Below are 25,360 nucleotides of genomic sequence, written 5' to 3' on the forward strand. Positions count from 1 at the left end.
CCTCCTCACAACTGCCACTGACACCAGCGAAAGCAAACCTTTGGCTTTTGCTGCTCCAGCGCAAGATCCAGGCAGAAAAGGGAGGGAAGCTTCTGTGCCCACCCCACACCTGCACTGAGTGGCCACCGTAGGCATGTGGCCAAGCGTATTCGAACAATCTGAATACTCGGCCCCTTCTCAGAGAAACAACGCTATTTGCTCAGGGCAGACGATGGAGGATTTGGCCAGGGCTTAGGGGGGGGTTCTCCAGAGCCTGATGCAGCCCATGTGGAGCCTGAGAGAAGAGGAGTTAACCGCACACAGTGGAGGAGGATAGGATATTTGGGGGGAAAGGGGGGTTTGGAGGGGTGGGCCAGTTCAAGGAGTAATTGAGGAAAATAAAGGCAAATAAAAAGAGAAGAGTGGGTACAGACAAGAGGGTGGACACTGGCCCAGAGGAATGTCTAGAATATCAGAAGTCCTAAGACATACTTGTGAACATGTATGTGTCTGCCATCCACAGGCTGGCTCTCCCCGGAACACCTTGTCAAACTCTTCCACAAAATCAAATTACTAATGCCCCAACATTGCCTCTTAATCCCAGAACAATGCAGTAAACAGAGCTGAGATCCGAAGGCTGATGCTGGCAGGCTCAAAGGATCCCATGATTCCAAACCCTTTGGCCTCCAAGGAAATCTTGCAAAGTGGAATTGCATCTCAGTTCCCCAAACCATAAAACCCAAGGAGACTTACTTAACCTGCAGTGGAGAACGTCCCCACTTCAAAGTGGCACTTGCCCTGAACGTTGACCTTGGAGAAACCTAAGCAGAGGACACGTGGCATGTTCAGGAACAAATAAGGTTAGTTGTGCAGAATCAAAAAGCTTCAGATGAGGCAGGTGGAGCCAGAAGTGGGCTTTGGAGTCTCCTGAGCTCCAGTAAACAGTTTAGACTTTTAATCTGTCAGCAGTGGGGAGTCACTGGATATTTATCACCCAAAGGACTATCTATTCAGAATGTTTCCTGGGAATATGCCCCCTAAGGTGGCATCTGAGGGGCTCCGGAGCTGAGAGCCCAGTTAAAGGATTCTGCAGGCCAGGCGCACCTCAGGAAAAGGGTCCTGGACAGGAATGGTGTGGCTGAGAAGGAAGGAGGTACTGAATCAATGGCTAGGAAATGCCAAGCATCAGGGGACAGATAGGTGGCCCTCAAAGGACAAGGCAGGGGCTGTAGAGAATGTGGGAGAAGCAGGACCCCAAGAATCCACAAGAGAAGCAGTGGAACTAAGGTGCATCCACTGGGAGTAAAAATCTCAGACGAGCTCACATATAAGCGGGGGTTAAAAAAAAAACGAATGGAAATATTTTTACTGTAAAACTATTTTACAGTCTAAATTTTTATTTCAGAAATGTATTCACATCCACAATTTTTAAACTGTCCTTTCCATGAATTCATTCCATAAGAAATACACTGAAGCAATGTTGGGGAGGAGCTAGTGATCCTTTCAGCCCAAAGTGTCTTCTCATTTGCTTATTTTTGAAAGCTTATGTGCTCACATATGCCTGGCTAGTGATGGACACCTGATACCCAAAGTGGCAAGTCTCAGCATCATCTTAGAAGACAGGGCAGGTGGGCAAAGGGCCACATGCTGATTAGGAAAAAACCTTCCGACCATGCTTAAACATAATAGAAAAGTTACATAAAGTGGGAGACGATGTTCAAAAAAATATAAACAAAAAGAATCCAATATTAATTCCTTCCTGAAAAGCAAAATAGAATCACTTCCTATCTTATTAAGATAAAACCTGATGTGTCTGACAGGCAGGATGCCGGCTTTGAAAGAGCTATAAATGAAGGGAATCTGGGTCAGGTTTCCCTGAGCTGAAATGTACCAAGAATCTGCCAATCCTTGAGTTGACTGATTCATCACGCTTAGGCTGATGCCACCCTCAGATGTTTCTTAAGATTCAAAATAGTCACCAGACAAGCTTGGGGGTCACTGAGCCGCATTAGGTAACAACAAAAGTCAATATTGTAAGAAGACGAGGTCAAACTGACATTTGTCTTAAAATGATCGCTTGAAACGGCTTCCCACAGGGGGGAAGGAGCAAACTCATCCGTAGCCAGTGCTCACTTAGGCAGGAAAAGCGCAGTTCTTTTGGAGAGCATTTACAGCTTTCCGATTGAAAGACCAAAAACTATACATGTCACTTGGGTTTACTGACCCATTTACTTCACGATGAGGTGTGGGCGAGGGCTTTTGCGAGCTACTCATTGAAGGGAGTCTGGAAGATTAAAATTCCCTCCACACTACAGAAGATGGCACTTGAAGTTGTTTTCTTGTGTACCCCCAAGGGGGCGGGGGCTGAAAAAAATCCCAGTCATAACTGAAAATGTTTTGCAGGAACATGACTGTCTCAGTAAACAACTGGCTGAACCTTGAGCGGTCAGAGTACGTGCAGAAAGGGAGCTACCGCAAGGACTGTGTCTTTTGTTCATGGCCCTCCCAGGAACTGCTTGCTCAAGTCTCAGGAAACTGAAATTGAGGCCCGACCTCTGAGAGACGACTGAGCAGCCTGTTCTGGTGTCTGCCTGGCCCTTTCGATGGCAAGCTGTTCGTTTACACACACTAGTGAGTCAAAGAGAAAAAAATAGCAAAAGCACTTGCAGGTTTAATTTCAACTTTTAAAACGCCTTAGTGACAAATGACTATTTTTCAAAGGGGTGATAGCTGTCACACAAACATGACACAGATCTGTTCCTCAAGGACAAGTGGCACTGCCCTGTTTTGGGTGAAATTATAATTTCTCTGTCAGAGGCCATGAGCATGCGACCAAAGCAGGATTCCACTCTAGAGCGAGCCCTGTGTGCAGCAGGTGCAGCGCCTCACCAGTTCTGAGAAACGTGCCCCCGCTAAGGCTTAAGGGGAGTGGGGGACGCATAAATAAAAGGAGTTTTAAGAGAAAGGGGGCTCTCAAAAACTTAAAGAAATAAAACAAAGTTTCAACCTTTCTAAAGTACCAGTTCATGACAGTTTTCACAGCAGAGTACATGAAGACTTTCCCAGAGCTGAAATTTTTGAGGGCGGAAAAAAAAAATCTCTTTTCTTCTGAACCTAGGGAGAAGACTTAGAGTCCTTACTCTGAAGGCTTTTTGTCGCTGCTGTGGGCCATGTGGCCCTTCCCATGAAGCACAGTACCCTGAGAAGGAGCTGCGGGGGCTAAGGCACCTTTCATACACTGGTCTCAACTCTTAATACAGAACCTGAGCAGCCTGTTTCTGTGTAGAATTTTCCCATCTTAGAGAACTCCTATGTGCGAGCACTAAGGGGGTCAACTTACGCTTCCCGAGGTCCTAAGGTGGTCTGATAATGTCACGGTTTAGATACTGCTCACTGGCAAGGTTTGGTGGATAGAGGTTTCATGGTAACATTTGCTTTACATATGGGGAACGCATGCCATAAGATACTATTGCCTCCTTAAACCTTCGTAAATCTAACATTTCAATTGGAGCCCAAATATTTTGTGTAGTCATTTGATCAGGCAACTGCTGTATGGTTACTGGACAAACTAAGGGTGACTGTGTGAAAACAGGCTTTCTTTCTGTAACCTTATGATCCAATCTTGAAGCAACTTCACTGTTAGTTTCTTCTGTAACTGACTACATGAACTGTGAATTGCAGCTGTTTACACCCTGCCCCCACACCTCCCCTGCTAGACATCCCTGCTGCTTGACTTATTTGTCGAATGGCCAAATCCATATTCCTGAGCAAGACTATAACAAAGTGACCGTCTATCAAATGCATAAAGACAAAACGTTGACTCACAACACAAATGTGTTACATAACATTACAGACGCCTGCAGCTCTCCACTCTAACTGGCCAGACTGCAGCAAGATTTGTCTAAGAACTGCAGCTAAATGCTTTGGACCCTAAATATATCCCTCATCTACAGTGTTGCTAGGGAACACCGAGCCAAGTCGATCTCCTGCGCTTCTACAACTGCGACCTCCTGGCCACCGGCAGGGAGGTGGTACAAGGTTTTCTCCCTCTGGGAAAGCGCATTTCCACTTAAACGTTCTTAGAACATGTTTTTCCACCCGTTTTCTTGCTCCAGAGTTTCAACTTCAATCAAATCTGAATATGGTGCTTATATGAGTACAACTTTCTGTGTTACACACACACACACACACACACACACACACACACACACACACACATTGGATGTGGTTTTGCCTACTGACGGCCCAGCAGGCTGGCTGGGAAACTGAACAGGTGAAAGTTGTCTATTGGACTCCAGTTCCTCCGCTTCAGGCAGGTGCCTTCAGAGAGAGAGACTTCTGGACAAAGTTCTAACACTTGGCTTTTTAGTAGTTGGCTGAGGTGGACTTTCATAAACACTAGTGAACTTACCTCAGAGAGTTAAGGTGCTTCTGATTTGCAAACCACTGGAGAACCTTCCCAGTCTTCTGAATCTCGGAGGCAGCTGCATCTGTTCTTCAGCAGAATCCATTACAGAAAAACTTGGAGAGGCTGTCCTTCAGAGTTTCTTTTGTTAAGCTTCTTCCATAGTGCTGGTTTTATGTCTCATAGCCAACAGAGAGCACGATCAGCCCTGGCGCTGAGCACCAGGAACCTGGTCCTCTCCATCAGCAGGTACTTGCTATGGTGCTGATGAATTTTCCCTGAGGCAAAGGGATCCTAGCTCTTCTGCTCTATCCATTATACAGGGCCTATTAAACTTGTGAGTCACATCTGGCCATTTTCTGTGTGCGTTGTTTCACGCAGTCAGAAGGAAACAGTCTCAGTAGTATCTGGGCGGGTGTTTTCACAGCTGCAAAACAACATCAACCGGCAGTGGTGTATAAACTATTAAAAACTCCGGCTCTCTTGGGGCCTTGGTGGCCACTGTAACTGCTTCAGAGCTCTGTCATCTGGGTGTTGGGAGTATTGATGTGTAATATGCAGCCAGCCCCCCACACACACACCAGAAGGCAGCACACAAAGCCTCTGAGCAGGTGCCCAGCGGCAGGCTTGGTGGCCACGGGAGTCACACTGGGCCACACTCAGCATCGAGCTTCAGAGGTGGCTTTCTTGACCTTCACAATGCTCTTCTGAAATCTAGCTTCCTCTTTCTAGGCTTGGTCTAATGGAAGAATCGTGTCTGGTTTGGACACAGAAGTGTCCTGCAGACACTCAGGAGCCCTGATTTAAGCCCGGTGTGAGGGAGCGTTGGCCTAGCCACTCCCACTTTTGCTGGCTCCTCTTAGCCGGCTCCTCCAGGTCCGCCCGGCTGCTGTCCTGGTTCTGTTCGGATTCTACCAGCTTCCTAACTCGTATTTTCTTTTTTACCAGTTAGTCTTCCACCTACAAAAGCAGCCCTTTGGCAGTTTGCTTACTATCGCATGAGCAAAAGTCTGAAGGGCCCCACGCATTTTAATTTCCCCAAGACGCACACAGTCTGCGCCCACCCTTTCCGGCTAGGTTCATAATTCACCTCAGCTTTTTCAAGTTTGAGGGGGTAGCTTTTTTATATTGCAGTTGAATGCTTCTCTTTCTCTCCTCTGCATCTATTTCTTCCTGGGACCCATTCTGTGTCACTGCTTGGCTAGTTTCCAAATGCTTTGCTTGTATCCATTTTCTCTGGGCAGACAGTGACACTGAGTCCCAGTTTCTCTAGCCCAAACTAAACTCTCCTATCACCAGCCCTAAAGCTTGCCAACATGCCTTTATGAACTAACTCTTCCACCTTCCCTGCCAAACCCTGGCTGTTCATACTGAACCAACTCCCTGGGAACCCATCAGGAAGCTGTTTTCCTTGTGACTTGCTCCAGGCCTAGGTCACGCTCAGTGGGTAGGACTCTAAGGCGAGGCTCCTTCTCACACAATCCACGGGCTAAGGCGAGTGGGCTCTGCAGAGGCGCGTGGCCCTCTCCAAGGTCTGGTGAACCTCCTCTTTCCTTAATCAGTTTTCCCTGCCTGTAGGTCGGGGTGAAGGAAAGGAAAATATGTAGTACTTTCTGAAGTCTTTAACTACTCAGCAGAGAAAGCCAGGCAAACATCTGCGTGGCAGGAGAAGGGTTAACTGTCATCCTACCGGATTAGATAACAACCCTTCCACAGATGTCGGGGCTATATCCTGAAAATCCAGTTCCTCAAGCCAGACTGGGGCTCCTGAGACTGAGGGGCATCTATTCTCCACCCGAGCCCTTACCGTTCTCTGAGGCGGATGATCCGCTCCCGCAGGCCTCCTGGCCTCAGGTCTCTGGGATGGTATTTGGAGTCACATGTGTGACTCTCCAACAATGACATCTTTGTCTGGTCCCCATGATTTTGATTTCAAGAAGTGTCATGGTATCTGAGAGTGCCAGGGACTCTGGGATGGTGGGGGTGAGGGTCACTGGCGATATCGGGGTGGCGGCCCGTGCTTGCAAGGATAGAGCACAGAAAGGCAAGAAGCAGTGTTGAAACACGGTGTTGGAGAAAAGGCAACCTAAGACTGTCCCCTCTCAAGATGGGGCCCTTGGGCCAGGACCCCCAAGGCCTCCTGGGAGTTTGATGGAAATACTGCCTTTGGGACTGCGTACCCACTGAATCAGCATACCGCACGACAGGGAAGGTTCCTGGGGCTAGTGCTCAGGATTCCTCATGTGCTGTGTGGCCTCGGCCTCTGACGGGGTGGGAGTGACTCCTGGAAGCCCCACTAAGCCGGATGTTGGTGTCCATTGACTTAGCTCCTCTTTCAATGGCCTCTCACATCCCCTCATTGGGCATATAGACACTGTGGTCTCCTCTCCCAGCTCCAGGATGCCTTCCCAGGCTCCCCATACTGAGAAACATGTAGCAGAAGCCTCCCAGCTCCAGCAGAAGTTGAACCTGGCCTGACCATCTAGTTGAGGTCAACCACCCCACCGCAAACAGTGCCCCCTGGCGCCTTAAGGGTGAAGTTCAAGGCTTTCAGACTCCTGGGACTCTTGGTCACTGGGCCAAAGAGGCATTCGTTCGCTGAAAAGTTCACTGTGTTTTAAGCCCACAAGATGTATATACATCTGAACCCAAACCCATTTTCCTTCCTGATGCATGAAGTTGACCACACACGCTTTCAGTCGGTTGGCAGGTGAGTGGCTGTTGACCACGCCCATCCTCCTCTGTATCAGAAGAGGAGCCCTGAGACCCAAATACCCCAGGGAGAGTGAAGAGGAACATAAGCCCCCAGTCCAGGTGGCCCAGGTTCCGAGAGTTTTCTTTCCTGGGGTGAAAACAGTTGGAATTCATATAAACTCTCTGAGCTTCAGTGCCTGCCAGGGCAGAATGAGTACACAGAACTCCGTAGCTCCTATATCTCGAGCACCTACACTACAAATTCCCAGGATGCCATTCTGCTCAGCAGGGCCTGGTCCTCAGGTAGCCACTGCAAGGTGGACCTTTCTGGATTCTAGGACCTCGTGCCAAGGACAACCATTGGCACACACGGGATCCACAGCAGCCTTAAACACAAAACTCTTAATAGAATGTAGTCTATGCCCATGGGTATTGGATAGTCCACCTGGACACAAACCAAATTGGATCTAAAGCTCACATGACAGCTGTTTCAGAGACAGGGTAAGGAGCATCAGGGTTCCCAGGGGCTCTGATGGCTAAGAGAAAGATGGGGGGGGGGGGGGCGAAAGGTGTGTCATGGGCAAGAAGCCTCAGCTCCCTCTCCCCTTGGAGCCCTCATCCGACAGGTTCCATATGGGCCGCAGGTGCCTCCTGTGGGCCTTGCCCAGTGTTACAAGTACAGTCACTGAGCTGCTCTCTGCTGGGAGAGGGGAGAGGACAGGTTCAGAGCGGGTCCCCTCTTCCATCCCGACGGCTGGGCTTGGTGGGCAGCCCACACTCCCTGGTTGTGCAAACGTACAGATGAGTCACCATCCCTCACGTACCATCCCTCCTTCATTCTTCAGACTGGAAATGCTCAAAGGAGGGGAGGAGGGGAGGAGACTACTCGGCGGGGGCTCTTCTTGGGGGCCATACCCCAGGTCCTCACGTCTTGTGCTTCTACAGGAGGCCTTTCTCATCCTGAGCTTTTGGTGGCACAGGTTAGAACTAGCCTACAAAGTACAGCTGGGAGGCTCCCCTTTAAATATGCATTCCCACTCATGGGAAAAAGGAAGCAGAGCTGGTGCGTGGGCTGTTCCTCCCCCCCACACCCCCACACACCCCCACCCCCGCCCAGACAGTATTCTGAGAGTGCCTACAATTAGGAAGACGGGGCGTGTGCAAGAAAAAGACACTTGACCCATGCAATGTTCCTTCCAACCCAGCTTTGCTCCTCCAGGGCGAGGCCCACTCTGCTCCTTCTAGAAGCAGCTTAGGAACGCAGCATCCTCTCTACTTCCAGCTCCCTGCTTCTCCTTTATCCAAAAACCCCACTCTCCCAAGCAACATTCACTACCAACTTCAAACTTCTTGCTCCACAGAAGGAGAGATGCCTCAGGAGACCCACACACACCTACCCAGCACTCTCTACACGTCTGGAATCGCTCCATGGACCTGGTTGCGATTATCAACCAACTCCCTCTGCGTGCCTAGGCCTTGGGCAGAAGCTAGTCCTGGGTAAGGAGTCCTGTGCATAGCACTCAGGTTTTCAAAGGCAAGCATCTAACTTTGCTAGCAGGAGGTCTGAGCAAACTCATTACCAAAGCTTAGGTTTTCTCACTGGAAAACAGATATGATAATGCAGGGACTACTTTGTACTGGCTGTCATACACAATAACACAGTAAGTGCCTGGCAGTGCCAACAAGTACCCTAAAAGTCACTAACACATCCAGTTCACAATACCCAGGCTAGACAAACTGATTCCTCTATAATAGACAAGGAGGAAGGCTCACAGAGGCCAGGTAACGTATCTAAGGTCACAAAAAGTGGCAAAGCCCTAGAGTCTGTAAGTTTCGCCTAGAGTCTGGCTTCACAGTCCCTGGCTCAGCTCACTGAAAACGAGCCTCTCTATAATCCACGTAAAGTTCTTCCTGTGTTGCCTGAAACACAGTAAAAGCTCAATAAATAGAAGATGGAACTCCCATATGCCACGATGCAGGTGCCTGAGCCAAGTAGACACTCGTCATGACAGGGCTCTTGCGTGGTGCTCTTCCCCTCCAATAGCCTTAAACCCAGGTATGAGCGCACTGTCCACCTGGAGAGCCCAGCAGGCCGGCACCCGCACTGTGCCTACGGCCCCACGTATAACAATGCACATCTCATTTGTTACCCGTGCCCCCCACCCCATGTGTACTGGTCACTCCTCCCTACCTTGGGAGAGCTGAGAATTTCAGTGTCTCAGCCAAGTGTCAAGTGGACAGCTCAGAGGGAGGCTTAATTCTCAGCAGTATCCCATGCCCCTGGCTTGGCTTCCAAATAAAACGATTGTTCCATTTCATTAGCTGCTTTATGCAGTGCTCATTTATACAAGTCGGTTGTTCTTCACTTTCATGTCCATAACATTTCCAGTAATTATTTTCCATGCGGAGTGATTCCAGCTAAAGTGAGGCAAGAAGAGGGCACGGGTGGATGAGGCTTCGAGGGGATGAGGAGGGAGAACATGAACATTGGATAATGGCATGGATGTCAAGGCAGGTGGAATCAGAACCGTTCTCAAGCTCTTATAACGCAGAGAGATGATCATTATGAAGGAAAGCATGCGATTTTGAAGCAGCAGCAATCCTGATACTCATCTGCCCGTCGTCAACAGGGGAAAAGGGGGATACAAGTCCCACAACCAGACTCCGCTGACTGGGCAAAAGGCCTGTGGTCGTATCCCCAGCACCAAGTGGGCTTATTGTTTTAACCCAACACAGTGGGTTTGCATCTTGGTGAGTGTAAAGCCAAAATAAGCACAAGTAAGACATGAAAGAGCAGAGAAAAATGTGTTGTCTGTACCAGGCAAGGAGAGCAGAGGAGTCATTTTGAAAGCCACACCCTCTCCAAACAAAAGAAGCATAGGATTTTGTTGTGAGGGGGCAATGTATAGTCATATAGGGGTCAGCCCACTCTTGAGTGTGCTCAGTTTAAAATCATTTTTTTTTTAAATGGAGGCATGCTTAGCTCAAAGTCATGGAGTACATATGTAAAAAACTAAAATGATAGACAGAGATGTCACTGGGCATGCTCAGCTTGCACCATAAAGTTTTGTTGTTTTGTAGTAGGCTCCAGACCTCAACACAGCTGACGTCATGATGGAAGAACCATTCAGGCCATGGGACCCATCACGTAGGCAGCTACACCTGCCAGAACAAAGACGTCCATGGTTCTAGGGAAGTCTCTGCATGTACTAACCTTGTTTTTGGTCTCTGCAGTTCTGAAGTGTGTCAACCCAGGACATGATTGTGCTTTAAAACATACCCTGAGAAAGGCTCAAGGCTCCACTGGGATCTGAGCGCACAGCACAGTTGCTGGCTGGCTAACGAAGACTTGCTATTGGTTTAAATCCGTGTCCAAGTAGTCTTCTCTGGTGGATACCCCGCTACCGTCTCAAAGCACTTGGTGCAACTGATTTTATCTTTTGAAATTCTATCACTTCCCCACTTCTCCAACCCCTTCCATGTACTCTCCTGCCTCAAAATTTATAGCCTCTTTTTAATTGTGTGTATGTGTGTACCTAAATATATAAATATAACTTGTTCAGTTCATACAATGTTATTCATATATACATGATTTCAGGGCTGACCACTTAATAAACAATTTGGGGATCTCTTCCCAATGGCGGCATTCCTTAGTCACCTGTAGTTCTTTGTCTAGGGTTGGGGCTTCACCCCTTCCATGTCAGAATGTCGACTGGTGTTGTCCTTGCTCCGGTCTTGTTAAGGCGGCCATGTTGATGAGACTTTATGGGTATAGCTTCTCTGACATTTCTAGGAGACAGGGTCTCACTAACACCCTGCTGCTCTGGCTCTTACAGTCTTTCCATGTCTGATTCCATGAGGACCCCTGAGCCTCAGGGGCAGGAGTTGCGTAGCCCCAGCTGTTGGACACATACTCTCTCCTCTGCATTTTGATCAGTTGTGATTTTCTGTAATGGCCTATTGCAAAGGGAAGGTTCCTTGATAAGGTGTGAGAACTATACTTATCGGTGGGCATAAGGATAAATACTTAGAAGATAGCTAGGGATTATGCTGGTTTAGTGGTGGTTATGGGCTCTCCTCCAAAATCCATGACTTTTCTGGCCCCAGATTATTGGCTAGGTTTCTGTCTTTTGGTTACCATCAAGGTATGTGTGCCACTGTGCATCCTTGGGGTTATCGTGCCACACTGGTCATTGTTGTGGTTTATAGGCATAATAGCTAGGTAGGACTATTGACTGCTTCCCTTCCTTGGAAAATTGAGTGCTTGGTATTTTCAGGTCAGATCTCCTAGTCCATGTCTTCTGGGTCCTGTGTCTGAAGTTAACAGTGTCTTCAGCAACAGGGGTTTACCTCTCCTAGTCCATGTCTTCTGGGTCCTGTGTCTGAAGTTAACAGTGTCTTCAGCAACAGGGGTTTACCTTCTACCTCTGGGGGACAAAGACAGGCAACAGCAGTAACCTATTTAATGTTTTGGGAGTGTCTTAAAGAGCCTTGGCCAAAAACACACAAAGGGGATTCTATCAGTCTATGGATTTGGGGGAAGCGTTGTCAGCCTGCATCATAAAGTGTGCGGTTAGAAATACACGATGCTTTGAATGTGCATTAACCAGGAGTCTAATTCCACCCCATCTTTTTTTTTTTTTTTTTTTTTTTGGTCTCTTCCTGGGCTGAGTCCAGACATGTGGCCCTCTCCCACACCTCCCGCCTCCCCAGTCACTCCTAGGCACTCACTCCCAGGCCCAATGACCGGTTCTTGTCTCTGCCGTTCATTCTACCAGTCCCAAACATGAGCCTATGCTGCACTGCACCTTGGCAGCATCACCCACTTGTGGAGTCTTGATCTTTTCGATGACTTCGTGTCTGGTGAGGTATCTGGGGCTGTGGAAGCCCTAAACACTCCCTGCTTGACCTCCTAAAGCTGCTGCAAGCTGATAGGGAAGCCTGGGAGTGACTGGTTCTGACTCCAGGACCTGAAATGACCATGTGGAAGCTGCAAGGTCTTAACAGGAAAGTTCTGTGGTTTGAAATGTTGACGGTATTTGGTTCCCAACAAGTATAGAAAATAGAGCCATCTCACAAGCTGTGTGCTGCGTATTTCACACTTGGTCCACATAAAGGCTTCCTGAATTCTCAGATAAAAGTCACAAGAAGTCTACTTCAGCTGAGCTAGAGGCAAGCACTGGCTCCCACCTGTGACTGGGAGCAGCTTGCAGGCTTCATGGGGTAGATCCTGTGGGTCTGGGAAGTGGGATGGAGTAGTCACCCAACTCTTCCCACGGTTTTCCTCTTGGCTGAGCCACAATCCCCTTTGCTGATGCTCACAACACAGCCCACTCCCTCTCAAAGCACTAACAATACCAAGGAACCAATCAATCATGAAATAACTTTGGTAATCCAAGGCTCCCCAGCAAGCATAGGGTACCTGTGTGCCCGTCCCTGGAAATTTCCCTTCTGGTTATTTCCCAATTCCATTCAAAAGGTCCCCAAGCCCAGAATCTTCCTGGAAAAGGCAGGCAAGGCACATAAAATACTTAAGATTTCAGTAGGGGTTTCCCAACATTAGAAAGTACTATTTTGAGTGATGCCCCCAAACTATCCCTCTTCCTAAGTGTCAGCACTTTTGGTAGGAAATGCAGGCAACTGGGAGACAGACTTGGGGGTCATGGACTATCTCTTCTTTACTAGCTAACAAGGCATGTGGGGAAAGACTTTGTGCAGAAGGGACCAGGATTTGGACACACACACACACACACACACACACACACACACACACAAATGAATCCCTAAAGGATAAGCTGCATTAGCAGCCAGTCCTACACCAGAAGGACACTGCTGGATTGAGGGTACCTCCTTCCTCCTCCATCTCATCCCTAGATGTCAAGAGGGAGGAGACTGGCAGGGAAATACTTGACCACAAAGAATACTAATGCACTGCTGGGAGTCAAGGAGATCACACCCATCAAGCTCTAGGTGATGGCCGATGCTGCATGTTCAAGTGGACGCAAGTGAGCCATCCTCTCTGGCTTTTATCCACTAAGGGGTTAATCTACACTGAACAATCATAGAAATGTTGGGGTGGTTTCCTGTTTGTTGAGACAAAGTCTTGCTCTGTAACCCAGGCTGGCCTCTCCAGCCCTGGGATAACAGGCATGTGCCATCACACCTAGCTGTCAGAGAACTCTTATGCTGAAGCAGGGATGAGGCAAGGACGGGGCAGCAGATTGCACATAAATGATGATGGGCTCTCCATCCTGGGGACACCTCAAGAGTCTCCACTGAGGGCTCAATACCTCCCAACCTGAACCAGCTTCTAGAACAGGAGCAAATGAATCGTGTGTGTGTGTGTGTGTGTGTGTGTGTGTGTGTGTGTGTGTGTGACAGAGAGAGAGAGACAGAGAGAGAGAGGAGGGAGGGAGGGAGGGAGGGAGGGAGGGAGGGAGGGAGGGAGGGAGAGAGAGAGGGCGGGCATGTCTCCCCAGCCCCATTCCACTCATGTGCCTTTTTCTAAATCACCAGGACACACACACACACCCAGAAACTCCCACTCAACCCTACCACAGAGAGTCATCTCACCAGCTCCATCAGAAAACATCCAAACCCAACACACTCATGACTCAATCGATTAACGATTCTTCTTTGTTTGTTTTAAGGATCTTTATTTAAGCGCCCATAGTGTTGAAGTTCCATCAAGGATCTGGAAGGTTGCTGTCCTGCCATTCTTGCTGGAGTCAGTGATGAGTGATTGGCAACCGGAACCATGGTGTTCACACATAAGGCAGGAGAATCCAGCTTTTCTAGAAGGTTCAGCTGTAGTCCCGGGACCCTTGAATGGCAGGTGGCAGTCCCAGCTCCCAAGGCTGAGAGGGTAGGGTGCACAGCTTCAAGGTGGCCAGCTACCTAGATTCCCCACTGTGCTGTGAGTACCCAGTGAGGGGAGTGAGCCACCTGCTCTGTTTCCAGCCCCACCCCTCTGGCCAACAGGGCAGAAGGTTGAGAGAAGTCAACTGAGAAGCAAGATAAAGGGAGCCCAGAAGAACAGCACCCCTCACGATGGGTCGGGGTTGCAAAGCACCCGTGCCCAGCCAGGCTCCGGAGCCAGGGTGGCCCTTTCCACCTACTGCCACCACCCCAGCCCCAGTCAGGGACTGTAAAGTCTGACGGTAGGGCAGAGCTGGCCAAGGTAGGGGTTTTCATCCAAAGCAACGGAGCAGGGCATCAAACAGACAAGTACACAAACCTTAGAACAAAGACAGAAAAGGAAACAAGGCGGTAACGGCGGCCACCTTTTCAGACATACTCCATTCCTAGGATCCCAAAGGCACTACTATTAGATTTGCATACCAGCTACAGAAACTGGGGGGAAGCCAACGGGAGGCCTCCACTAACCTGAGCAGCCAGTCTGGGACCTGTTTCCTCAGGGCATCCCTGGGTACCCCGCTCCCAGGCTAGGCGCGTGGGCCCAGGAGTCTAGTTCGGCCTAGCCTGGACTGACTTCCAACAGGGTCCCTGACAAAGTTCTTTGTTTCTTCCTTTTCAGCTACCATTCATTTAAATTACCACAGTGATTTCTTCTTAGCACTACGTTCCTAAGGCAGACAACACAGCACTGAGGCAGGACAAAGGAACATTTTTCTAGTACACACACACACACAAACACGACCAAAAGCTGCCTGGCACTGTCCATTCCCATGAGAAGAGAAATAGGTATACACATCCATACACACACTCACCCACGTGGTCTGATCCCTGAAAAAATTGGAAATTGGTTTGTGGAATAGCCATAGCTATTTATGCCGAACCTCTTAGAAAGGGTGAGGTGGGGTGAGGAACTTGGATGTCCACTCTGAAATATCACATAGCTATCCCCCAAAAAAAGCCAGATTTGATGATGATGGAAAGATTTGGGAGAACAAAATGTCAGGATTCTCCTAAGTGCATCTGAAGGTCCTTCAGGCTTTTGAGGGATATAGGGGCTGTGTGTGTGTGTGTGTCTGTCTGTCTGTCTGTGTCTATGCTGGTAAACACGTGTAGGGGCCAGAAACGAACCTTGGGCATTGTCCCTCTGGAGTCATCCAACGTTTCTGTGACCAGGTGTCTTCACTGGAACTTGCTCATTAGGCTAGGCTGGCTGAGCAGTCAACCCCAGGGATTCACCTCTCTCCCCAGTACTGAACTAGAGGTGTGGGCCATCACACTAGTTTTGATTTATTTTAATGTGAGCTCTAGGGACAAAACTCATGTCCCCTGCTCATAAGGTAATCAGGTTATGAGCTAAGCTATCTCCCTCGCCCTGCTTCTTAAAATTATTAATCCTCCTAATTGTAGCCTTACTATTATTACAGTTGTAGAAAAATTCTTTGAAATTGATGTTCCCATCTTCACCTCTTAGAAAGGTAGAAAACCCCTCAAGGAAGGAGGGCAAAGAGCATTTCAAAGGGGCATCCAGGGGTGGCTGGGGCGACAGGGGGCAAGCTTGATGGTGACATTCCAAGCAGTTGCTGGACACACAGAGTGGAGCCAGAGCTTCATAAATAACTTTGGGTTTGGTTTCAACACCTCAGGTGAGAGACGGTGCCCAGACCTTCATATCCCAGGCTGCAGCCGACCAGCTTCCCCCAGGATGCCGACGCGCCCGAAAAGTTTTATCTGAAAGAAAAGCAAGAAGGAGACTCATCACTTGTGGCAGAGCACTGAAGCCATCTGAATCCTCCCTGGTGTTTTCCACTCCTGGGCCACACTGTCACACTCACTCTCTGTCCCTCTTCCTATAGCTGCTGTCTGAGCAGTCATCTTCGTCACCATGGTCCTCTGCAGCCCTTGACGCTCCTCACCCACGAGGCTTTTGAATGTGCTGTCTGAAAGGCACATTCCATTCTCCATGTAACTCTACCCTTCAGCTCTCACACAGGACTTCGGGGACCCTCCCTCCACACACAGCCCCCACACCCCTTAGAACACAAGCTGTTTTCTCCTTAAATCCCTCCTTCCGGCCTCCTACAGGTGTTCAGGCCAAGTGTCAACAAAGCATCTCTTGAAAATCTACCCAAGAGTAACTATTTTCAACCGTGTAGATCCTGCCACTTTTGTGTCAACTAGGAACCCTGTTGTCATGACAAAAAGCAGCCAGAGACAGTACAGAATGCCTGGTGATGGCTGTGTTCCAATAAAACTTTATTTATGGGCACTGAAAACTGACTTACATTCAACTTTTATCTATCTTGAAATACTATTCTCCTTTTGATTCTTTTTCAAGCATGAAAATGTAGAAATCAGAGCCTGGCATGTTGGCACAGGCCTATAATCCCAGCAGTTGGGAGGCAGAGGCAAGAAGACCATGAGTTTGAGAAAAGCTGTGGGCTACACAGTGGGACCTGGGTGCACAAGGAACAAGAAGTAGAACTCATACTTGGTTTGTGAGCTCTTGTCCCAGTCTAGGATCCATAATGTCTCCCCTCAGCCCACTGAGTTAGGATTGGCAATGCTGGAGGCAGCACAGCCTTTCAGAGGGGAGGCCCAATGGGAGGCCTCCAGGTCACTGGGGACACACGGGCAGGAATTATGGGATTCCAATCTCTCCCTTTTGTTCCTTGGCTCATGATGTGGTGAGAGGTTTTGTTCTACCACCCCTGCCAAGATGTGCTGCCTCACCGCGGGGCAAACCAACCATGGACTGAAACCTCCAACTCTGTGAGCCAAAATAAACCTTTGAGTTGTTGTCTGAGGTATGTTGTTACAGTAACACAGACCCGATGAGTACAAAGCAAATGTGGCCCACTGGCCGCCGCTTGATGAGTTGGGCCTATATAAGCATATGACTAGTATCTGTCCCCTGCTCAGACTGTTTGAACAGGCAGGACCCACGTGTGAGCCTGCTCATCTTCAAACTCTAGCTCTAACACAGTCCAGACAGCAGGAGGAATGCAAGAAATATTTTTACCTTAAGTAAAATATTTACAAGCTTAGGAAAGAGGGGGAAACAGACCCATGAAAGCTGCTGCTTTAGCATTGGATTATGGACCTTACATAATCCACGAAAAACAAAAGCATAATAGAATTTAAGGGCTGGTGATGGTTTCAGAGACCAAACTAAGAATCAGGCCGGAGTAGAGAGCAATTTCCACAGCTACATCAAACGTCTACAAATGACAGCCAGTGACAGTGGCTTGCTGACCCCAGCAAGAGCCGGTGAAGAGCAACAGCACAGGGACACACTGGTCACCCAACACGTGGCACTGTCACCTGCCTGGGTGCTCAAGTACAGTCGCCAGGTGACCCCTCATCTCACAGAGGTCCCAGAAGCACCTGCATGGAACCTCTGGCAGGTCCTATACCTTCATCCCATGAGCCTCTTACACCCCCATACCTGTAGGAATAATCAGCCACACGTATACCCAGGAGAGCTGCAGAGCAAAGGGGAACCCCAGCTCTCTGAGAGATTCCTCGCCATCAGCTCCTTTCACAACAGAACTAAACCCTGGGGACGTGAGGCAGGCAGAGGAGCCTCCAGAACCCAACCATTCCCGAGCTCCTTAGGAAGGAAATGCAGCCATAAGACATTGCCACTGGAAAGGTAATAACACCTTCATTTAAGAAGCACCGAGTGCAGACCTCAACCTTGGGTGGGGGAAGGGGGGCAGCTCTGCTTCGTACCTACTCGCTCTCCAGGGGTCTGACTATGGAGAATAGAGTAGGCACAGTCTCCTTTGCTGTGGTCACGTCGTTGATATCCAATATCCCTACAGGAAGCTCTAGCCACAGAAGTAGGGGCAAGTAAGCCTGCTTAGAATGTTGGTCCACACCCTGGAGGAGCCACACTGTTTCCACACACAGGAAGCCCATCTCAGCAGGAGGCAGGACTGGCAGGGACAGCAGCAGCCTGGCACCTTGGGAGGGTTTGTTTCCCAGCAGCTGGGTACCTTGGGCTGCATTCGTCAACACGGCTGCCAGGCTGCCTGCGGTACAACCAGGAGAGCTCGTGTGTGCCTGTCCTCCAGGGATGCCTAGGGGGCGAAACAAAAGTCTCCGGAATAAACGAGGGATCTGCAGAGACCCAAAACACTGGCCGCAACTGTGTACCAGACCAACCAAGCACAAAACACAAGTGAAATCCACCTCCTGAAATGTGGAACCATTCCGAAACTCCAGGGCTCTCCGGTACTCCGTGTAGTTATTTTCCCCAAAGCAAAGCATCCCAGCTGTACGAAACATACAAAGGCGGCGGCTGAGCCGGGTGTAGCTCAGTGGTGGAGGGCTTGGCTAGCTTGCCTGAGATCCTAGGTTTGATAGCCAGCAGCATTGGGGTGGGGGTGCTGTCCACAGAAGCCTCCCTGGCCTGTGACCTCTTCTCTACATGACTGGAAACCTGGGGAAAAGCAAGCCTGGCTGATGACCCACCGGGGCTCCCAAGTCACAAGATAGGATCAGAAAGTTACACAGACAATAAGAGGCATCCGACCCACCTCCCTACCCTGGTGCCAAGCACATGATAGTCCTCTCTCCACTCCATCATAAAACAACCTTTAGTCATGATTCATTCACATCCGATTTCAATGCGTGTGCTTCCTGGAGAGAACCAGGAACATTTGGCGGACAGGAAAAACAAGTCCCTATAATAGGTTATCGGTGTACAGACAAGTCCTCAAAAAACACTCCATGAAACAGAAAGGTGACCTCAAAGACCTCCATTCTTTCATACTCATTGACATAAAAAGCTGTTCACAATACGCCATTCAGGGGGACGAGTGCCCCAAATCAGCCTTTGTAACATGGGCCTATTTCAAAAGAAAAAGAAATCCCCACAGACGTGTACTCACACACACTCTAGTGGCGACTGCTAAGTAGTGAGATGACAGCAAATTCATCCCCCACCCCACCCACCCCCACTTCTCATCTGTAGTTCCTACAAAAACCTGTACATCAGGAAAAGCTATAGCCTCCCAGCGGTCAGTCTTCTCTGGACCGGCATGGCCTTGTGTCTGACTGACTCACCTCCAAGTTCATTCACATCCTCAATTCACTTCAACCACAAACAGCAGGAGCTTTTACGGGGAGCTCCCTGAAGTTCAGTTCTTCAGGACACAAGGCAGGGCAGGACGGGGCCCGGCAACAGTCCTGGATGTCTGTGGGGGGCTCTGACACAGGCTGCCACAGAACAAATGGGGGTTCCAGCTGGGAAGTCTGACCATGACTGAGTGGGCTACGTATTCAGTGGAAGACGCAGCAGAAATAGAATCCGCTCAAAGAAAACTGAGGGATGGTGTCCTGGCTGGTTGTGTGTGTGTCAACGTGACACAAGCTAGAGTCATCAAGAGAGGAAGGAGCCTCAGTTGAGGAAATGCTTCCATGAGATCCAGCTGTAAGATATTTTCTTAGTGATTAATAGGAGAGGGCCCAGCCCATGGTGGGTGGTGCCATCCCTGGGCTTGTGGTCCTGGGTTCTGTAAGAAGGCAGGCTGAACAAACCAGGGGAAGCAAGCCAGTAAGCAGCACCCCTCCATGGTCTCTACATCAGCTCCTACCTCCAGGATCCGACCTGTTTGAGTTCCTGCCCTGACTTCCTTCAGTGGCAAACAGCAATGTGGAAGTGTAAGCCAAATAAACCCTTCCTATTGGTGGAAGTATTAAGGCAACTCCATGTAATTAAAAGGGAGGTTTATTTTGTGGGATAACTTACAAGTAAAGGGATAGGTAACAGGGTCTGGGAAAGGTGTAGCACAGTCCAGTAGTGTTCTCTGGAGAACTCTGCTTGGTCTACCTCCAGCATCCAGGATCCAGGAACCAAGAGAGCCGGCACATCTGGATCTCGGGTCTTAAGGGCTCCTCTCTCAGGCCCGCCTCGTAGGCGTGACTGTTACCAGAGGCCTCAATGGGGGTAGTACTTCCAGGTCAAAGCTGGAACAGCTACCCACTAAATCTCCCCCTTTTGTCTAAATAAGAAAGTTCTAACCTAATACAAGACTATATACAATAGGAATGATTATCAAATACTGTCATTCCAAAAGGTGCCCTATCCTGAAGAACCTGAATCTAATACTTAATATGTTCTAGCTAAGATAGAAGATTGAAATGATGCTGAGAAACATTAGGTGACTGTCCAGGCTGCCAGCTGTCTCTGTCTACTCTCACAAGACTCCCAAAAGTTGCTTGCATCCTTCTCCCATTTCTCAGGTAATATTATATCCTTCTGAGGTCTTTGATGTAGTTGAAGACTAGATAGTTATAACTATGGTTTCCCTTGGTTATGATAAAAGATAAGATAGATATAAAACTTTAGACCCACAAATATAGGATAGATAGAATATTTTCTTTAATTTTGCCAAACACAAATAGACTAGATAGTATAACTGTAATTCTTGCTTGATTACGGTTTTATTATATGTAATTTTACTATGTTAAAGTTAAAACCTTCCTTTTGGGAAAAAAAAGAAAAGGAGAAGTGCTGGGAATGTCTTTCTGTATGCTGAGTATGTGTGTTGCTCTGATTTGGTTGATAAATAAAACACTGATTGGCCAGTAGCCAGGCAGGAAGTATAGTATAGACGGGATAAGCAGAGAGGGGAATTCTGGGAAGAGGAAGACTGAGTCAGGAGTCACCAGCCAGACACAGAGGAAGCAAGATGTGAAGGCAGAACTGAGAAAAGGTACCAAGCCACACAGCTAAACATAAAAAAAGAATTATGGGTTAGTTTAAATGTAAGAGCTAGTCAGAAATAAGCTTGAGCTAATGGCCGTACAGTTGGTAAATAATATAAGCCTCTGTGTGTTTACTTGGGTCTGAGCAGCTGCAGGGTCCATGGGGCTGGGCAGGACTGGAAAAAACTTCAGCTACACCTCCCCAACTTTGCTTTTTGATCATGTTTCTTCACAGCAATAGAAACCCTAACTAAGACAGATGGGATGCAGACACCAACTGAAAACTGATCATTACAGAGGGTACCAAAGAAGCCCAAAGGTGATTCTTCATGCAGAGTGATAAAATGAAACTTCCTGCAAGACTGAGCAAGGGGGAAAATATAAAAAACATATTAAATATTAATTAATAATGCAAAAGAGCCAGGCATGGTGGCACACACATTCAATCCCAGCATTTGGGAGGCAAAAGCAGGCAGGTCTCTGTAAGTTCAAGGACAGCCTGGTCTACATAAGGAGTTCCAGACCAGCCAGGGCTACACAAAGACCCTGTCTTTCAAAAAAGAAAAGAAAGACCACAGTTACTCATATTACAAATGTTTATAAGATTAAAAAAGAAGAAGAAGAAGAAGAACATTGAGAATAACCATACAAAAACAGTTTGTAAACTTGAACAGAAATGGACAAAATGCCCCAAAACTACTCCTGATCAAAACTGACCCAGGAAGAAATAAAGACTGAATATTCTTGGAACTATTCAAGAAGCTGAATGTCACTGATCCTAAAACCAGCACACAGACCGTCTCAGGTGCAGCCAGTTTTTCTCATGCTCTACTGAAACCCTTAGGAAACAAATGGTTCCAATCTGATTCCAACTAGTCCAGAGAAGGAAAATAAGGAAACAAGCCCTCCTCGTTTTATGAGGCCAGCATAACTTTCACCAGAGCCTGACAAACAGACCAGTAACAGAGCAGAAAAACAACAGGCCAGTCACCATTTCCTAGGGAGAAAGGAAGCCTTGTGCAATACAATACACATAGTAAGGTAACACAAGACCTAGTTTTTAACTCCAGAATCCTGAACTGACTGTATATTGGAAATTTCATGAATATATAGATTCACCACCATAACGAGCTAAAGGAAAAGGTATGTCCTGCTCAACAGAGCTGGAGAAAGGAACAAAATTCAAAGGTAACACAGAGAGATAGAAGAGAACTCCATGTAGCAACCCAACAGCAAACCTCACTCAGTGGTCAAATACTGAAGGCATACCCTTTAAGACCAGGAGTAAGACAGCGAGGCTGCTACCATCGCTTCTGATCCACAAGCACGAGGCAGAGAGAGGGCTGACAGGGCCCGGTATGGACTTTTGAAACCTCAAAGCTGACCCCAAATGACACACCTCCTCCAGCAAGGCCACACCTCCTCATCCTTCCCGAACAGTTCCACCAACTGAGGACCAAGCATTCACACACATGAGCCTGTGAGGGCCATTCTCATGTAAACCAAACAGACCCACATGGTGGAATGAGAGAACTGACTCCTACAAACTGTCATACCACCTCCGCATACATGCCACAGCACGTGTGCCTACATGCTCATGTGCACACATGCATGTCCATACACAAATAAATTTAAAAATAAGGCTATCAGAGATGATATCACAGACGTAATGACCAGTTTATAGAGGAACCTGTTTTTGAGGCTGTCCCCAAAGTGACAACAGAGAACCGGACTGCCCAGGAGCAGACACTCAGCATGGAGACTGAGCCCATGGGACTAGGGCTCACAACAGCCAACAGCTTAGAATACAGGATTAATACAAATGGATCTGCTGGGTCCTGAGTTTCTGCCTGGAAGAAATGGGGGACACCAAGGGGCTGGAGGAAGCAAACCCAGATCCTGTATCAGACATCATCAGGTGCCAAGAGGGGGTGTCTGGGAAATGCCAGTGTGTGGGTACATAGTTTCTCTCTCATCCTTGATTCTCACTTTTGCATCAGGCCATGGTGAGGGGGGGTTGGCCTTTCAAAACACAAAAGTATTTCTACTACTTGAATATCTACTAAGTGGTTCAGTCTCGCCAGTTGGTTTCGGCGCTTGGTGAGTTTCAGAACTAGCAGCCACGCCAATCCAGGACTAACTATCAGCCCAGAAAGGGAACTTGTTCCAGTCTGAAGAATCCAGACAAGTGTGGATGTATTTTAGGCTAGAGCAACACTGGCATCCAGGCCCTCAAAGAACAGACCCCTTTCCCGTCTCACGTTCTAGACAGAACTTCTAAACAGATATTATAGTACCTTGTTTAAGTCCTTCCCACACCAGTTACTTGAAATGGGTTCTCACTATACGTGTGTGTGTGTGTGTGTGTGTGTGTGTGTGTGTGTGAGAGAGAGAGAGAGAGAGAGAGAGAGAGAGAGAGAGAGAGAGATTTTAGTGTGTGAATGTTCGCCCATAGTGATTCTGGAGCCTGGCAAGTTAACAATCAATATTAATGATCACACTTAATATGAACAAGATTCTAGTAGTGGTTCTGAATCAAAGAACAGTACAAGGGCTGACAAGATGGCTCAGTGGGTACAGGCTCTTGCTGCCATGCCTGACAAACTGAGCTTGATTCCCAGAATCTACATAAGAGAAGAAGGGAATCATCTCCAGAAAGTTGTTCTCTGCCTCCGAATACACCGAGTGGCATGTGCCCGTGTACAGGCGCATATACATGCATGCATATATACATCAGTAGTACATATGACCCACTCCATTAAGGGTCTGTGCTGCGCAATGTGCCACAGGCCTGCAGAAGGACTCTGACCCTTTTTATTGTGAGCCATAGGAAAAGCTTGGGAGCACAGGAGCGTGATGCACACCTGTAAGTCCAACACTCAAGAGACTGAGGCAAGAGAAATGCCGTGAGTTCTACACAGCAAGTTCCAGGCCAGCCCAGGTTATGTGACCCTGTCTCAAACAAAAAAAGTAAAAATAAAAATAAAAAAGTGAGGTCTGGCAAGACGGCCTGGTAGAAGTAGAGGGGCTTGTTATGACCTTTTACAATGACATCATTTTCTGTTTTGTTTCTATGTTTCTGACTGTGAGATGGGCAAAATGGCTTAGCAATAAAACCAATACAATCATTAATAACACTATGTATAACTTTGTAGTGTGACTGAGTATTACTAGTTGACTTCACCCTTTCCCTGACAAAATACAGGCCATGGGTTTCTTCTTGCTCTGGTATCTAGAATCAGCCCGTTTCAATGTGTGATTGTTCTTTATAAAATTTAAGTGTGCCAGGGTGGTGGTGCATGCCTTTAATCCCAGAACTTGGGAGGCAGAGGCAGGAGGATCTCTGAGTTCAAGGCCATCCTGGTCTACAGAGTGAGTTCTAGGACAGTCGAGTCTACACAGAGAAACCAATCTCTCTCTCTCTCTCTCTCTCTCTCTCTCTCTCTCTCTCTCTCTCTCTCTTTCTCTCTCTCACACACACACACACACACACACACACACAGTAAATAAAAAGTCAAATGTGAAGCTAATATGCCAGGAAGCAACCATAATAATGCAGACTTTTTTTTTTTTTTCAGCACAAGCATTTACTTACCAGCCCTGCTCTCTGAATTCCTGGGTACTGCTACCAAGGTAGTGATGGGAACAGGTCCCCCCGCAATAAGAACATCTCACAGCCTAACACTTAACAAGAGCACGAGGACACTGTGGCTGAACCACCCTACCCGACCCAGCCCGGGAGCTCGGAAGCCTCTACCCCCAGCCCACACCTATACTTGATGTCAAATACTGTGGCGTCCTCGTCCTCATCATCCTCCTCATTCAGTGGGGCCATCTCCACACGCTCAGCAGGAGTGGTGATGATGTCATACTTGCGGGTCTTCTTCAACCTCTTTCCCAACCTGGAGGAAGAGAAGCACACTCATGAGGCCACGCTTGTGAGCGACGCTGATAAGGCCAAGCCTCCATACAGATGGAGCAGCTCGCCGCCGAAATAAGTTCACTTCCTGACATCTGCAGACAATGCTTGCGACTGCCTCCGGACAGATGCTACAGCTGTGCCCAGAAGGCTCGGTTAAGGCCCCAGAAGCTGAGAGCTAGAGAGGGAGCTCAGGGGACAGCCCTTTGCCAGCATGAAGACTGGGGTCTGAATCTCCAGCACTCACCCTCAGCTGCAAGAGAACGGTCAAATGCCAGACGGGTATAATGGCCCTCCTGGAAGTTCAGCACTCAGAAGCCAGACAGGAAATCTCTGGAGCAAGATGGCTAGCTAGACTAGGCCAAGAGTTAAGCTTCCAGTTCAGCAAGAAACCCTGCCTTATAAACTAGAAAGCAATTGAGGAAGAACCCACAACAGACACTCATGGGAATGCACACACTTACCCTACAGATATGTACATACACACATACACACGCACATACCCCCACAGATACACATACACGTACCCCACAGATTCACACACCCCGTAGATACACACACACACACACACACACACACACACACACACACGGCAGGGGGTGGGGAGGAGGGGGGAGGGGCAAGTGTCCACAGGACTGAGTGAGTTACCAACTTCCTAACCTTTCCCATCTTCCCAAAGCAGAATTATCTGAGCACCAACAACTCGACAACTAAGAGAAATACTATTCAAA

At 48.2% G+C, this 25,360-nt stretch overlaps 1 protein-coding gene and 1 pseudogene across 1 annotated transcript in view; both read right to left on the reverse strand.

Annotated features, from left to right (window-relative positions):
• Positions 1-4,386: 4,386 nt before the first annotated feature.
• LOC131917319 (inositol polyphosphate multikinase-like) lies at positions 4,387-5,050 on the reverse strand (annotated as a pseudogene).
• Positions 5,051-13,716: 8,666 nt separating this feature from the next.
• The window catches only part of Fam174b (family with sequence similarity 174 member B), a 43,350-nt gene continuing 31,706 nt past the window's right edge, over positions 13,717-25,360 (reverse strand). The window contains exons 2-3 of the mRNA XM_059272960.1: positions 24,481-24,612; positions 13,717-15,724 (exon numbers count right to left, since the gene is read on the reverse strand). Of these exons, the coding sequence (XP_059128943.1) occupies positions 15,721-15,724; positions 24,481-24,612 (136 nt within the window). The 3' untranslated portion in view covers positions 13,717-15,720. The remainder of the gene's footprint in view (positions 15,725-24,480; positions 24,613-25,360) is intronic.

Source organism: Peromyscus eremicus, chromosome 1 (genome assembly GCF_949786415.1).
Source record: "Peromyscus eremicus chromosome 1, PerEre_H2_v1, whole genome shotgun sequence".
NCBI lineage: Eukaryota > Metazoa > Chordata > Mammalia > Rodentia > Cricetidae > Peromyscus > Peromyscus eremicus.